At 44.9% G+C, this 14,774-nt stretch overlaps 1 protein-coding gene across 1 annotated transcript in view; it reads left to right on the top strand.

Moving 5' to 3' along the window:
- The window catches only part of STK11IP (serine/threonine kinase 11 interacting protein), a 64,441-nt gene extending 59,636 nt beyond the window's left edge, over nt 1–4,805 (top strand). The window contains exon 25 of the mRNA XM_015414518.1: nt 3,978–4,805. Coding sequence (XP_015270004.1) covers nt 3,978–4,118 — 141 coding nt within the window. The 3' untranslated portion in view covers nt 4,119–4,805. The remainder of the gene's footprint in view (nt 1–3,977) is intronic.
- Nucleotides 4,806–14,774: the final 9,969 nt, after the last annotated feature.

A 14,774-nucleotide genomic window follows, 5' to 3' on the forward strand; every position in this document is an offset into this window, starting at 1 on the left:
GCTGTTAGTTTTTTTTTTTTAAATTTATTTATTTATAAAATTTAAAATTTAAAAAACAGTCAGTAGCTATAAGTCGAAACAGCAGCAAAAAATAAAATCGGGAAGGGGGACACATTCACGATATCTGGGGAGTTTCCTCAATACAAGTAATGAACTTGTGGATGAGCAGGAGCGTTCAGCCTTGAAGCAAATGTGACAGCCTCAATTGATGTGGAAATACTCTTAATTGCTTCAGTGGATGCAGCCACTTATCAGCCCCTGTTGTCAATATAATTGCATCCAATTTGTCCCTGCTGCTGTACGAGTTTTCAATGCCAAGGTTGTGTCCCAAATTCTGTATGGGATCCCCATCTGGATCGGCTTCTTTAACCAACATGTTGAGCAGATCCAGGCAATGTTTTTGCGGCGTATCCTAGGAGTGCCAAATTGTGTAAGCTATGCAGCTACGTGCCTGGAGACAGGACAACATCTGCTTGAGACCAGGGTCTGGCTATCAACTTTAAAATTTTGGCTACATCTCCAGAACAAAACCCAATAGCTATGTTCACCTGCTGTTATCAGAAACATTCACATCCAATTGGACAAACTCAGTTCTGACAAAAATACAATCAGTTGGTATCCCCCTTGACTCCCTGCTTCTGTCAGGTGAATCCCAAATTTTCAGGTCCTTGAGGAAGAGAATGTGCGATATTGAAAAGCAAACTCTCTGTTCTGGACTCACCCCTTCCCCTCTGAAGTTTAACATAATCCCAAGAACTGGGTATCGCTGATTATTTTTCACAGCTTACCGTTCCATCACTAAGATGAGCTTTTATGTTAGCACGTTTTGATGCCCTACCATCATAGGTCCTTTACGGCAGATTTACCAATACTCCCTTACCTTGAAAGGACCTGCCCATGTAACAGCAGGAACCCAGAATCGATTGCTCACATCCTACTCAGCTGTGAATTTTATAACAGGATTCGGGATGTTCTAATCAACCCTCTCCTGCACAATAAGCATAGTCTATCTGAAGAGAGACTTATATCTTTCCTTTTATCAGATCTTCGCCCTCACATTACCTTCTCTGTAGCGCAATTTCTTTCTATCGCTATGAGGGTAAGAGAATATAAGGTCAAAGCCCTGTCGGGTTGACTGTTTTATATTCCCATACTTATATTTTTTATATGCACCTTAAAATGTGATCCATGTTGTATTTTAACTATGCCAATAAAGGTTGACTGACTGAGTACCGCTTTGGGGCTCCCCTGGAGAAATAGCCACGTTCCCACAGACGGCTTTCCTCCCCCAGGTCTCCCCCTTCCGATAGCATGTCCAAGGAGGCAGTGGAGGATCTGTGTGGTACAGAGACTTCTGACCAATGTTCCCCCTAAGCTCCACAGTGTTGTGAGTGGAAATTCTACTTTGTGGGCAAAAAAAGCTAGTAGCATTAAAGTTGCGAGTGAGTCTGTATTTGACTATCGTGTAAATAGTGAAATATGACAACCAGCATTACACGTCAAGTATAACAAAGGAGGAACGATCGCTGTCAGAACCCTGCCTAACGTAACAAAGAGGAATTTGCTTAAATGTTATCCACCTGCCCAAAGTACTTATTTATTCAAATATTTATATCCCACTTTTCCCTGTGACTCAAGGTAGCTTACAAATCATACTAAAAAGCACAATAGGGGTGTGCAAAAAAATAAATAAATCATTTTTTCCGGGTCCATTTAGCCTGTGCGGACCATTATGGTCAATAGGCCCCATAGGCTATAATGGATAATCGATCTGGGGATCTCTGGGGGGCTGTTTTTTAGGTAGATTTTTGAGGAGAGGCACCAGCAGCTAGGCTGCAAATTTGGTGCCTCTCCTCAAAAATGCCCCCAAATTTTGAAAAGATTGGACCAGGGGGTCCAATTCTGTGGGCCCCAGAAGGAGGTGCCCCCATCCGCCATTGTTTCCAATGGAGGGGGGGGGGAATGTTTTGTGCAGGGGTCATTTTGTAGAAAAAGAGGTGCAGGAGCTCATTAGCATAACTTATTTGCATATGCCACGCCCCCTGACATCACCGGAAGTGTGTCAGAAGACAACACCCACTGCTCAGGCTCCACTGGACTGTTTTGGATTGCTAGCTATTTTTGGGGGGGACGTGCAGATCTGTCCTTGCAGAAGAGGGAGAGCTTGTACCTGAATAAAACTTGGTCTTAAAGGTGCCACTGGACTGTTTTGGGCCGGGGAGAGCTCTGCAACTTACCTGGCTGCTTCTTGCTCTGACTGAGGGCTGCTGGGAGCAGGGGGTGGGGCTTGTTGCATGTGCCCGCCCCCTGGGCTCTTTACTGCCGGAGCTCCGCTTCTGTGCGCTCCTGCAGGAAATGACCCCTGGTTTTGTGCAGAAGCAGAAACCTCTGAGCTGGTATCTAAAATTTTGTGTGCCAGCATCCCCTAGCACAGCTTAGAGGGAACTATGCTTCTGACGATCTTCAAAAGTCAAAAAGGGCTTATTTAAAAGAAAAGGTTTACAAGCATACCTAAGCACAGCACTAAGTTGAGTGATTGGAATCCAAAGAAAATTGGTTAAAAACACAATCCTCTTTCACTTCTTCTCTAGGCATGCCCTAACTGATGGTAAAATAGAGCAGGCATGAATACTCTTAAAGGGTTGCTGGTTTGAATCGATGTTCCGTTGCCTGGTAGCTCTGAGCAGCCACCAGGGAGAGCGCAGGGTCCAAGGAAAAATGGCTGCCGTGGAGAACAGCCCAGCCTGGCATTCTGCTCTGTATGAAGAGCCAGCAAAATACCTTCTTCTCTCCCACTGTGGAGCATTTTTAAAATCTCCCACTCCACCCTGGGTCTTGTCACCTCGAGGCCTGGAGCACTGCTGGGAGATATCCGCAGGCATGCCTGGGAAATCCCCTTTCTGTTCCTGCTCCTCTAGCCCGTTGTGCCTGAATTGCTGGTCTCCAAGGGAAGAGGGGAAAGGCCATTAGCCTTGCAAAGCAGGAGGCCCCTGGGACTCCTGGAATGACACTCAGGCTGCATCCTCTTCTCCCCCTCTTTGCCCACAGAGAAAACCAAGCTGCTCTTAACACGTGCGTTGATGAATTCAGGGGGGGGGGGGCATTTCTCCACACCTCCCCCTCCCAAGATTCTAAGCAGAAGAGCATCCTTGTACGGAGCTTGCTCAGTCGTAGACTCCACCAACACCATTATGAGACGTGTCTGGTAAACATACTACCCATACAAGAATACACACGCCAGTCCTTCAGTCTACAGCACAATCACCATACACTCCTTTTGTCCTGAAGATCAGTTCCTCTTCCTAGGGATGAGTTTCCTGCTCAGATACACTATGGGATGTCTGGTTCCCTCACACTCTTGAATCAGAATGGCCTGGACGTAGACGGAGGCATTGGTGGCAACAAGGAACTGCCTTTCAAAGTCAGGACCTTTGAGTACGGGCAGGGAAACTGATGTCCATGCGACCTTATCCAGCAGAGATTTCTTGGTGAGGGAGGAGAGGGGGTCAGCTGTGGCCCCAAGGTTTGTAGTAGTTAGCCGATCCCAAGAAAGCCCTGGCTTGTTTGTTTTGGTCTTCAGGGGCTCCCAGTTTTGGATGGCCTCAACCTTGTCCCACATTGAGGTGATGTTCCCACTCCCTACCCTGTGTCCCAAGTAAACCACCTCTGGCGCATTCCCAACTGATACTTGTTCAATTTGATGATGAGACCTGCCCCCTGGATGGTACCTGGCATTCTTGCTAAATGCTCCCAAGTGCAAATCCACGTCCTTGCTAAAAAACTGCAATGTTTTCGATGTATCCACACCAGGTATAAGCTTTCATGTGCAAAGTTGGGAAGGGAACATATTTTGGGAACCTTCAGGAGTATGGCACCAGTGGTCCCACAAGGCCCAGTGCTGAGAACTGCACTATGAGTAGAGTTAGAGTGTCACATTGTGTGCCAACGCCTTGATTTCTGCTTTGCTACCTCTGCAGGTCCTGAAGGTGGAGAGTACTTGGCACTTGCGCACCGAGTGTCCAGATCTGCTGGCTGAGCTGGTGGAGTGGCTGCGAGTTCCCTGGGAAGAAATGTTTTCAATTGCTCTCAACAAGACCGTGCTCGAGGTGCTGGAGTGACGGAGGGAGAGTTTACAGGGCTCTGGGGGCTGTGTTTCTGTCTAATCGGAAGGATTCTTGGGCTGCTTCCTGATCTCTGCTGTGGTCTGACGATTTCAGACTTTGCCAGATTCCAGACAGCAGCAATTTCTGACGATGCAAGTAGCCCTTGCATCGAAGACCATTGTTCTGGCAGCAGAGACGAGGCAAGTTTTGTATTTGCGCTATAAGGCCTGTTAGTGACTTTGTAAGCTACTTCCTGTTTGGCAGGAGGTGAGCTAACTAGTCTCCCCACAAACTACCTCCTGTTGCACTAAAAGGCCCAGGTGTCACCCTTGGGTCACTCCCTAAGCTGTCCACAAGAACGTTGTGTGCACTTGTCACTTTCTGTTGAGGAGCAGTTGCTGAGGATCCTGGAAGAGGGCACGCCGACCAGCTGGACCAGTTCTGGATTGTGCCCAAGACGGAACGTGCTGGCTTGGCTAGCGGGGGCTCATGCATGCTTGGTGTTCTCAAGGCACAGGCTCAGAACTGTTTCTAAACATCCCCACATAAGATGGAGAACTCATTGTCTCGACTGGTCAAGAACTGCACATATTGGCAGAACCATTGAAAGGGTTTCCTTTAGCTATTGGAGCAAGGTGTTCAAGAAGAGTCTCTGGGTGGAAAGATACCTGGGTATAGGCCACTGGAAGCCATAATCTTCCTCAGCTGAACAAGTTTTAACTGTGAGACTTTGTATTTTCAATAAAAATGGTTCTATTTATTCATTTCTGCTGTCTTGGGCGTGATATAACATCATGTATGGTTGACATTGTGCCAGCAGCTGCTCCTTCACTTAACACCAAATGTTTCCTGCACAAGTCTTAATAACATATAGTAGCCTTAAAAAGCTGCAGTAGTTGGGAGGCCAGAGGCAGGTGGGCTGAAGGCAAATATCGAGCCCCGTGAAGCAGTAGGGTTCCGTAGGGCTGATCCTCATTTTCCCCTAGAAGTGCCTAATCCAGACCCCCAGTACCATACGATTCCGTACCTAGGTAGTAACCAGCACACCAGGTAGAATTAGAATTCTCTCCTAGTTTTCAAAGGAAGTACGCTTCTTTCAATTTCTTTTGTCCAGTTTTGTAACAGGAAATGCCATCCTGAAGTATGGAGCAACTCACTGCTTCATGTCCTTCATATAGGAACACTGGTTAACTCTTTGTGTACTTAATTATAAAACTCATACCTTGGGCACACCTGTATTTAATAGGCCCCCCTGATATGTTTTGTCCTACTCTTACAGTTACCTGGAATAGGGAACTGTATCTTGAGCGTGTTCATCATTCCTTTCAAAAAGTAGTCTAGAAGGCTTCCTGACCTTTCAAGGAGGCCTGTTCCACTGAGTCATTCACTAGTTAAGCCACCTAGACCCAACTTCAGTTAATAATAGATCTCTGGTTATTTTTTTTCTTAGAAAGTGACGTTTAATGCCTTGCATAGTCAAAGCATTTATTTCAATGGGATTTACTTCTTAGCGTGTTTAGAATTACAGCCTTGGTCAAACAACTTTTGGGTACATATTTTTTAAAGAAAAGAGCGTAAAGCTCAGCCAGGTGGGATCCAGAGTCCCTGCGTGGTCCTGAGTCTGGTTTCCCATGATGGTCAATCAGGGGCTTCCAGTAAACCCACAAACATTGAATCAAGGCAATAGTCACATACATCTCCCCCAGCATCGGACCATCAGAGATTATCATACTGTGTCTGTAGATTGTTTCGCTATCGTGCTTAAATGAATGGAGGATAGTCCTTTTTTCGTAATCCCCTTGTGGAGAAATGCACTTCACTTGAGGGCTACATCACACTTATGGAGAGTCAAAATTCCCACATTCATTCCAAGAAGTTTCTTTGTTGGCACAAGGACAAGAAACAGGAAGACAGGGAAATGAATTGCTTTCAAGCATTCTCCAGTCTGTTGGTGGATCTCAGAAGCTGCTGGTACTTAAGGCTTTAATGATGCAAATAAATAGTTCTGGCCAGCAGAGAAGTCAAAGGGTCACCTCAGCTGGCAGGGATGTGACACCTAGGAGAAGACAAACGCCGGCTGGTGTCTCTTCCTGGGGAAGGCGGGAAGAGAGAAGGATTGACAAGTGGGGTGGGGCAGAGAAGGGTAATAAACTGGGAGGCAAGGAAGAAGGTCAGTTTTGAAAGGTGGGATTCTGGGGGGGAACTTGAGGAGCTCTCACACCTGGGCTCTATGTTGACGGCCTCCACATGGAACGAATAAGGGCAGGCAGACCAGACTCAAGGTAATAAAGGACTGATAGAAAGCAGTAACTTTAAAGAGCCTACCCTAGAATAACATGGTATGCTTAGCAAGAAACAGGATTGTGTTTATGCATCTTTACTTGGTAACTTTGTACAATCCATTGCTTCAAAAATCCATTGCTTCTTAATAAATGTCTTGCTTTGAATACTGGAAGTTTGTTCCCTGTAACCACAATAAATTCCTGGATGCAGGGAACAAGGTCAGTTTTGGAAAATGGATTTACGTTACTAAAAAGGGCTCTGGGGAAAGGAGGTGGTTAGTTAATACATCAGTAGATCTCTGGGAGTGCACAACTGTGGTAAACTATCTCTGCAAAGGCCACAAGGCTAGTTGGAGTGAAAGCAGAAATGTAGGCACTAGGCAGCCTGTAACCAGCAACAGGGACAGTGTGTTGTCCCTGTTAACAGGGAATACTCTCACACTCATAGTACCCAAATGAAGACCATAAGAAAATGGGCAGCCTCTGAACCTGCAAGTCTGATCTGTTTGTAAGAGCTGATTTGGGCATCTTTGGCTACATTTTCCTCATCGTTTCCAGCTATAAACCATCTTCGCTGCTTCAGTTGGTTTAAGCCTGTTCCTGATAAGGTCGGGTTCCTGTTTTGTGATTCCTAGGCAGAACTTAAATGATTCCTTGGCTGAAATGTCTAGCATATTGTGGTTCATGTTGTGCTAACCACTTTGAGTGGAAGTCAGATTTGTGGTAAATTCTTGTTCCTGATGAACTCCATGCCACCTCATCCTAAAGTTAGACCCCAGTTTTTATAAGGGAGAAATCTTTCCCTCCTAAAAGAGGCTTAGCATGATCTATTCCTACATAGTGGTAGAAAGATTATCTCCTTTCTATCCCTCTTCCCACACGAGGGGAAAGAAAATGGCCTTGGCCCCCCACCCTGTTCAGTCCCTCTGTAGAGCCCATAGACCAGGGAAGGGGAGCCCCGACCTTTTTGACCCTGTGGGCACCTGTGGAATTTTGACACATGGTAGGGGGTACAGCCACAAAATGGCTGCTGCAGGAGGTGAAGCCAACCACACAGGATGCAAACCCAACTCATATACAGGAAACTTAAGTAAAGGGGAGAAGAGGCACAATGTTTAAAAATACACTGGTAAGCGCAGGGGAGAAGAGAGATAGTTTTACAAAATACACTGGGAAAGAAGGAGACAAAATAAATGCAACCAGTGCTATGGTGGTTATTTTCATCTGCCCAGCCAGTCAGGAGCCCTGTTGGGCAAGTGCTCCACCTGGCCCCACTCACGTTCAACAAACCCTTGGTGGGCACCAGTGGACACGATGGGGGGGGGGTCCTGCCTTAATGAATACATCATATATATACAGTAAAGGAAATAAATATGTCTGAAGGTGCCCTCGGGAAGAGATGGAGAATCAGACAGCAGGAACTGCAGGCGAAGAGCCAGTTTGATGTCGTGGTTAAGTGTGCGGACTCTAATCTGGGAGAACCGGGTTTGATTCCCCACTCCTCCACTTGTAGCTGCTGGATGACCTTGGGCAAGCCATAGTTCTGTCAGAGCTGTTCTCTCAAGGACAGTTCTGTCAAGAGCTCTCTCAGCCCCACCTACCTCACAGGGTGTCTGTTGTGGGGAGGGGAAGGGAGACGAGTTTGTAAGCCGCTCTGAGACTCCCAAGTGAAGGGCGGGGTATAAATCCAATCTCTTCTTCTCTTGTTCTTCTAAACTGGAGACTGATGTATCGTTAATAGGATACATCAGTCTCCAATTTAGACAGGTTTATTTCCTTCACTATGTTTCCCCCCAGTTGAACCCAAACGAATGGTAACCATATAAACTAAGCTTGTTATTCCTGAATCTGATAAACATCTTCATTATGTTGTATGCTAATTTACTGCTCACCCTCTGCCTATATGTATGGCCTGGTAAATTCCACTTCATTATGTCTTGAGGAAGTGTGCATGCACACAAAAGCTCATACCTTGAATAAAACTTCATTGTTCTTAAAGGTGCCACTTGACTCAAACCTTGTTCTTCTGCCTGAAGTGTTAGAGAGCTACTATCAGAATTATGCACAACCTCACTCCCTGACATTTTTTGATTGGCCACCCTATGTCAGAAATTCTAAATGTGCCCACAGGCTCAAAAGGTTTGGGGACCTCTGGAGTAGCCTGTCTTCAATATGAAGATGACACCCAGTTCTATATCTTTTTATCTAAATTGCCAGGTGAGGCTGTAGAGGTCCTGAACCAGCGTCTGACTGTTGTGGTTAAATGACTAAGGGTGAACACTGAAACTGAATTCTGACAAAACAAAGCTAATGTTGTTGTCAAACTCGAGCTTCGTTTGCCATGGGCTTCTTAACTGTCAGTCTATCTTTGGTTCTGTATGCTTATTGTCCTGTTTCATTCTGGCTGGGGGCAGTGTTCCCTCTAAGCTGATTTAGTGTGAGCTAGCTCACAGTTTTTTAGCCTCCAGCTCACACATTTTTGCCTTAGCTCAGGAACGATGGCTCCAAAGCAAACTAATTTATGCATCAGCCACATCGCTCGCTCACAACTTTAATGCCAGTCGCTCACAAAGTAGATTTTTTGCTCACAGGACTGCACAGCTTAGAGGGAACATTGGCTGGGGGGGGGGGAGAAGTATGTGAGTGTGTGAGGATATGTGGGTGGAACTGCTTTGCTGGGAGTCGCGCTAGCTTGTAACTGTATGTGGGGCCTCCCTTCAATGGGAAGAATGTGTGCTTGATCTTGAGTACCAGACACTGCTAGCTAATGTAACCCTATGCTTGCAGGTGCTGGGGGTGGGCTAATGGTGCACAGTAGATTTTGGTGGGCTGGATGTATCGGTGTGATTAGACTGGTCATGGGGAGGGGGGTTGTGTGAATTTTGTATAATAAGAGAACTGGCGCCAAGGGAGTCAGTTCTGACACAGATCGTCTATGCTTGAGACCTCTCTATCTCTCAATAAAAAAATCACTGCCAAGAGAGTGTTGTTGGGAGTGAGTTTCTTCAAGACCTGACAGTTGTTTGGGAAGGCTGATGAGGTCTTGAAGGTCATGTTTCCCATTTTCAATTGGGTCCAGCTGATACTGCTGACTCTTAAGAGCCTGGGTGTTCTGAATCCAACTTTATTGCAGAAGAAGCAAAGTAGTGTAGCTTCAAAAAAAGTTTTTCCTTTTATGCAATAAAAGCTCTATAATACATTAGTCTTGAGCAGTGGATAGTTGTTAATCACTTATCACCTAATAGACAAAAGGAGTAAAAAAAGTTTTGCAACTGCTAGAGTTCTTTTTGGATTTCAGAAAGTAAAAAGGTAACTAGGTCATAGGAATATATGTCATAATTAGCTTGCAAACTAGAATTCTTACAATGAACTGTAAAAAATTAAACAACAAAATCAAAGCTAAATGTGTTACTTCAGCAATTATTAAACTACATCCCAATATATTATTTCTCCAGGAAATTCATTTGACCTCCAAAATGGTGCTGATTTTAAAAACAAAGTGATTTTCACAGCAATATCAAGCCCCAAGCAATTCAAAATCTAGAGGACCAGCTATTTTACTTTATAATACTACAAAAATTTTGCTGGAATCATCTGAATTCGATCCACTTGGTAGATACATTTTTATAAAAGGACTTCTTGATAATAATAGAATAACTTTGGTATCTAGGGTTGCCCGGCCGGAACATTTCTCCCTGTAACACACCATGCCATCGCCAGGAAATTACACTGGGCAATGCTCTGGCAATGGGGCTGAAAACTCAAGTTTCTGGCCCCATTGCCAGAGCGTCGCCCGGCGTCACTTCCTGGCGACAGCATGGTGCGGCGCGTCTGTTGTCCCCGCAGGAATGATCCTGCGAAGACGTCTTTGTCCCCCCCCGAATCACGGTAAGTACTTGGGAAGCCTGCTATGCTCCCAGTTCTAATCAGCTCCAATTCTTGACTGAAACTTTGTCTGAGCTAGAGCTTTTTAGTGAGGGAGAGTTCCTTACAGGTGGGCCCATACATACCTGCAAATCATGGTACTCCCAGAACACATTTGATCAGAAGGCCTCACAGACTTCATAGCATGTGAATCAGCCCAATCTGGCTTCCCTTGTCTGTCTTTTCTCTCCCTGAATACTTCAAGGCATGTAAGACCACCTTGGTCATTGTTAGGTTCCTCAGTATCCCAAGCTAGGAAATGTTTACGTAGCAAGTTAATGTACATTTCATGGAGTAGGGGCAGTCTCTGTGTGTTCCACTGCTCTTCCCAACAGCAAACCTCCAACAGCAAAGAACACCTTAGAAGGAAAAGACTTGTATGAGTTCACAACACACAAAACCTTTATTGGCATGAAAGCACAAAACATCATGGAAATACAGGAAAATACTAAGATGCATCCGTCACTTACACTTGGCTATTCAAACCTCGTCTTCTGATTGCATAATATAAAAATTTTGCAACAGCCTCCATTATTTCGCAATTAGAATTAAACAGAAGAAAGTGAACAATTGAGTCATCAGACTGCCAGCTCTTACCCTCTAGAAATGGAGTAATAAAACGAGATCGGATATCCCTATAGAGGGGACAATGAAGTATGGTGTGTGTAGTGGATTCTATATCTGGAGATACCTCCCTAAAAGCACCTCTGATGGCAGAACATTAAAGTGTGCAAGCATGTATGCTCTGCGATGTTGTGAGACTATTAAACTTGACAGATACTTCGCAGTAGAGCCCGTGTCAAAAGTCCCCAACCTGCTTGGGGAGCATCTGCTGGCTGCACATTCCCTACGTTCTTGCCTTTCAATGTCAAAAAATCTTTGTTTAATAACAGCATGGGTTTGTTTATCTGAAAAGGGGGCTAAATAATCCGGGGATATTCCCATTGTAGAGAGTTTCTCCTCTACATATCTAAGCCATGGAGAGAGATGGGACTCAGTTAACATGTGAGTAATAATACTTTTAGCTTTAGCATGGAAATGAAGTTTAAGCCAGAACTGAGTTGTTATCAGCCATGCTCTGGTCGATAGAAGCCTTTGATTGGTTTCTAAGCATAAAGCTGCATAAGGAACACAAGAGGGAAATCCAAGAATTTTCCACAGACTTGCATGCCTTGATGGCCATGGATCTCCAGTTGTGTGTGTCTGTGGGGGAGACGTCCTAGGGCTGCAGGGAAATGGGACATCTAGGAGAACAGCTAAATTCCAGGAAAGGGTAGGTTCTTGAGGCAAGTAATATTTTTCTGCTCCATCAGAAAAGACCTTGAATATCCCCTGGTGGTGGCTTCTTATCGATCCCCATTGTGTTTGTGGCTGTACCATTACTGTTATGCTTGACTTTAAAATGTATTTTTTAATAGTTATTTTTATTTGCTATTTAAAGTGTACATTATCCTCTTTCCATTGTTCCTTTTTAGGTAACTTTAACATTTTCTCCCCATTCCCTCCCCCCTCAGTCTAGTCTATAACTTTCAGCCAGGAACACAGGGCCTGTAGCTTCCACTGAACGTCTTCTTTCTGTTCTTCTTTTATCCAGTTCAGGTAGAGAGACCACTTTTCCTTGATCCTCGATGTTCTATCTTCCTATGGTAGATCCTGGGCCATTGTAGCCATTATATCTGACTGGACAAAATCAAACAGATAATTCTGCCAAGCTCATTCTGTCCATTCCACCCTAATGCTATCACTGCTTTGCCGGCTAATATCATTGCTTTCAATAAATCTTGGGGTTTTTTCTCTATTGTCTCATTACCTAGAGTGCTGATCGTCATCAGATCAAAATCTATATTCAGCTTTACCTTAAAAAGCTCATTTATCACTCTTAGTATAATTTCCCATAATTTTTTAGCCTCAGGGCATTCCCACCACATGTGGGAGTACCATCCTTTTGCACTTTTACAATGCCAGCATTTCGGACTTAGCCCTGAGAACATGTTAGCTAAGGTGGCTGGAGTTCTGTACCATTTGGTATAGAATTTTAGTTCCATCTCTCTAAACTTGTGTATTTTTATTCTCTTAATTCCTTCCATTAACATTTTTGCTTTCTGCTCCGTTATTTGGGTTTCTATACTCCATTTTCCTTGGAGGTGGCCTATTGTTTCTTCTTTATCTGAAACCATTTTCTTGTATATTACTCCCACTATTCCTCTTTTAGTTTTTTTAATTAATTTATATATCTCTTCTATTGGTTCTTCTATATCCATGTTGCTATTTTGAATTGTTTTTTAAATCTTTGTATATAAGCCTGCAACTTTTAACCAGTGTTTTGCTCCTACTCTCTCTTCTATGACTCGAAGTGGTTTTAAAGTGTTCGCACACAGCAAGTCCTGTATTCTACTGTACCCTTTTTGTTTGAGTAATTCCCACCATCTGTGATCTAAACCTTCCCCTTCTAACGTTTCCAGTTGGGCCCATCTAGATGTTCATTTTAACCATTTTGACTGCCACTTCCTCCAAAATATTAGTGTGCTTTCTCTAGGCCCCATATTCAACTTAGGATCTGTAACCCGTTTATTTGTAAAAATGCCAAATCTTCCTACTCCTTTGTTTGCTTCGTTTTCAAACCTAACCCATTTCCGATTTCCTTCTTCTTCTATTTCTAATAATGCTTTTAACTGAAATGCTTCATAATAACTTATTATATCCGGTACTCCCCATCCTAGCTCTGAACTATGATTGTATACTAACTTTTTGCTTGACTTTAAAATGTAGATTTCCTGCTCACCTGGTCTAATGCCAGTTGAGGATTACTGCCTTATTTACAGGTCCTCACATGCAGTAATGGGCTGCATGTGCCTGACTGTGGACACCTTTTGAAACAGTTCGCTGGTGATGTGTTAGCAGTAGCATAAAGAATAATTTGTTTTTAAAAATGAAGAGTTAAAAGTAAATTTAGCAGCATTACGTAAAGACTGCTTTCTGGAAGGCAAGCAGCAGCTAGCATAGTTCAGTGATTAGTGTTCAGATATAGGAAACAGCTTCATATCTCTACACAGCTACACAGCTACCCAGCCTAAGGGAAACCAGTCTCAACCAATCTTGGTCTGTATGGTTCTTATGAGGTAGAAAAAGTGTTGAGGTCCTTCAGGGGAGGTGGCAAAGGCAGCTCTTCATTCATCCAGAAGTTGATCTTTTGTTGCTGAAAGCCATTTGCCCATTTTGAACCTTCAGCCAGATCATGGTAGTATTGGTAGGACTCAGCATAGAACAGTGGGAGGAAAGTGTTCTTCATTGGAGTAAATGCTTCAAAACTTAGTCCCTCCTTAACAGTGGGAGCTAGGAAACCCAGAGTTTTTGTTGCGAAAGTGCACAAGGTCGGGGGAGGCCTGTCTGTCTTCTGTCCAGGAGGCTGAAGTTGGTTCCTTATTCGCACTTCCTTATTCATTCCTTATTCGTTACTTATTCGTGTAGTCGTTCAGAAACACTAAGGAGAGTTGGAAAGCTCTGAACCCCAAAATAAGGTCTGGACCACCACATATCATATACCCCCACATTCACAGGACTCTCCCCTTCGAGGGGACATATCCTGTATCCTGCTCCAAAGCACAGTTCTGGTGCCAGCTGCTCCAAAGTGCGTTGCCCCCAGACAAGCACACAGGCAGAAAATGAGGCCAGGCTGCACCCCAAAAAAATATTTGAACCACCCCAAATGATACATCCCCACGCTCTGGGGACTGTGCCCTGCAGGGTGACATGCAGTGATGCCCGGTCCAAACACCGGTTCCAATGCCACGAGCTTCAGTTCGCAGGGCTTCCCCGATGCCTGTATTTCAAAGCAGATTTGAATAAGGAAGTGACCCCTGAACCCAAAATAAGGTTCGCACCCCCACACTTCATGCAGCCCCATCTTCAGCGGACCCTCCCCTTCGAGGGGACACATTCTGTGCGCAGGTCCAAGGCACGGTTCCGGTGCCAGTTGCTCCAAAGTGCGTTGCCCCCAGACAAGCACACAGGCAGACACTGGGGCCAGGCTGCACCCCCAAAAAATATTTGAACCACCCCAAATGATACATCCCCACGCTCTGGGGACTGTGCCCTGCAGGGTGACATGCAGTGATGCCCGGTCCAAACACCGGTTCCGATGCCACGAGCTTCAGTTCGCAGGGCTTCCCCGATGCCTGTATTTCAAAGCAGATTTGAATAAGGAAGTGACCCCTGAACCCAAAATAAGGTTCGCACCCCCACACTTCATGCAGCCCCATCTTCAGCGGACCCTCCCCTTCGAGGGGAAGCATTCTGTGCGCAGGTCCAAGGCACGGTTCCGGTGCCAGTTGCTCCAAAGTGCGTTGCCCCCAGACAAGCACACAGGCAGAAAATGAGGCCAGGCTGCACCCCAAAAAAATATTTGAACCACCCCAAATGATACATCCCCACACTCTGGGGACTGTGCCCTGCAGGGTGACATGCA

This window comes from Gekko japonicus, unplaced genomic scaffold, assembly GCF_001447785.1.
Source record: "Gekko japonicus isolate JY-2015 unplaced genomic scaffold, Gekko_japonicus_V1.1 scaffold446, whole genome shotgun sequence".
NCBI lineage: Eukaryota > Metazoa > Chordata > Lepidosauria > Squamata > Gekkonidae > Gekko > Gekko japonicus.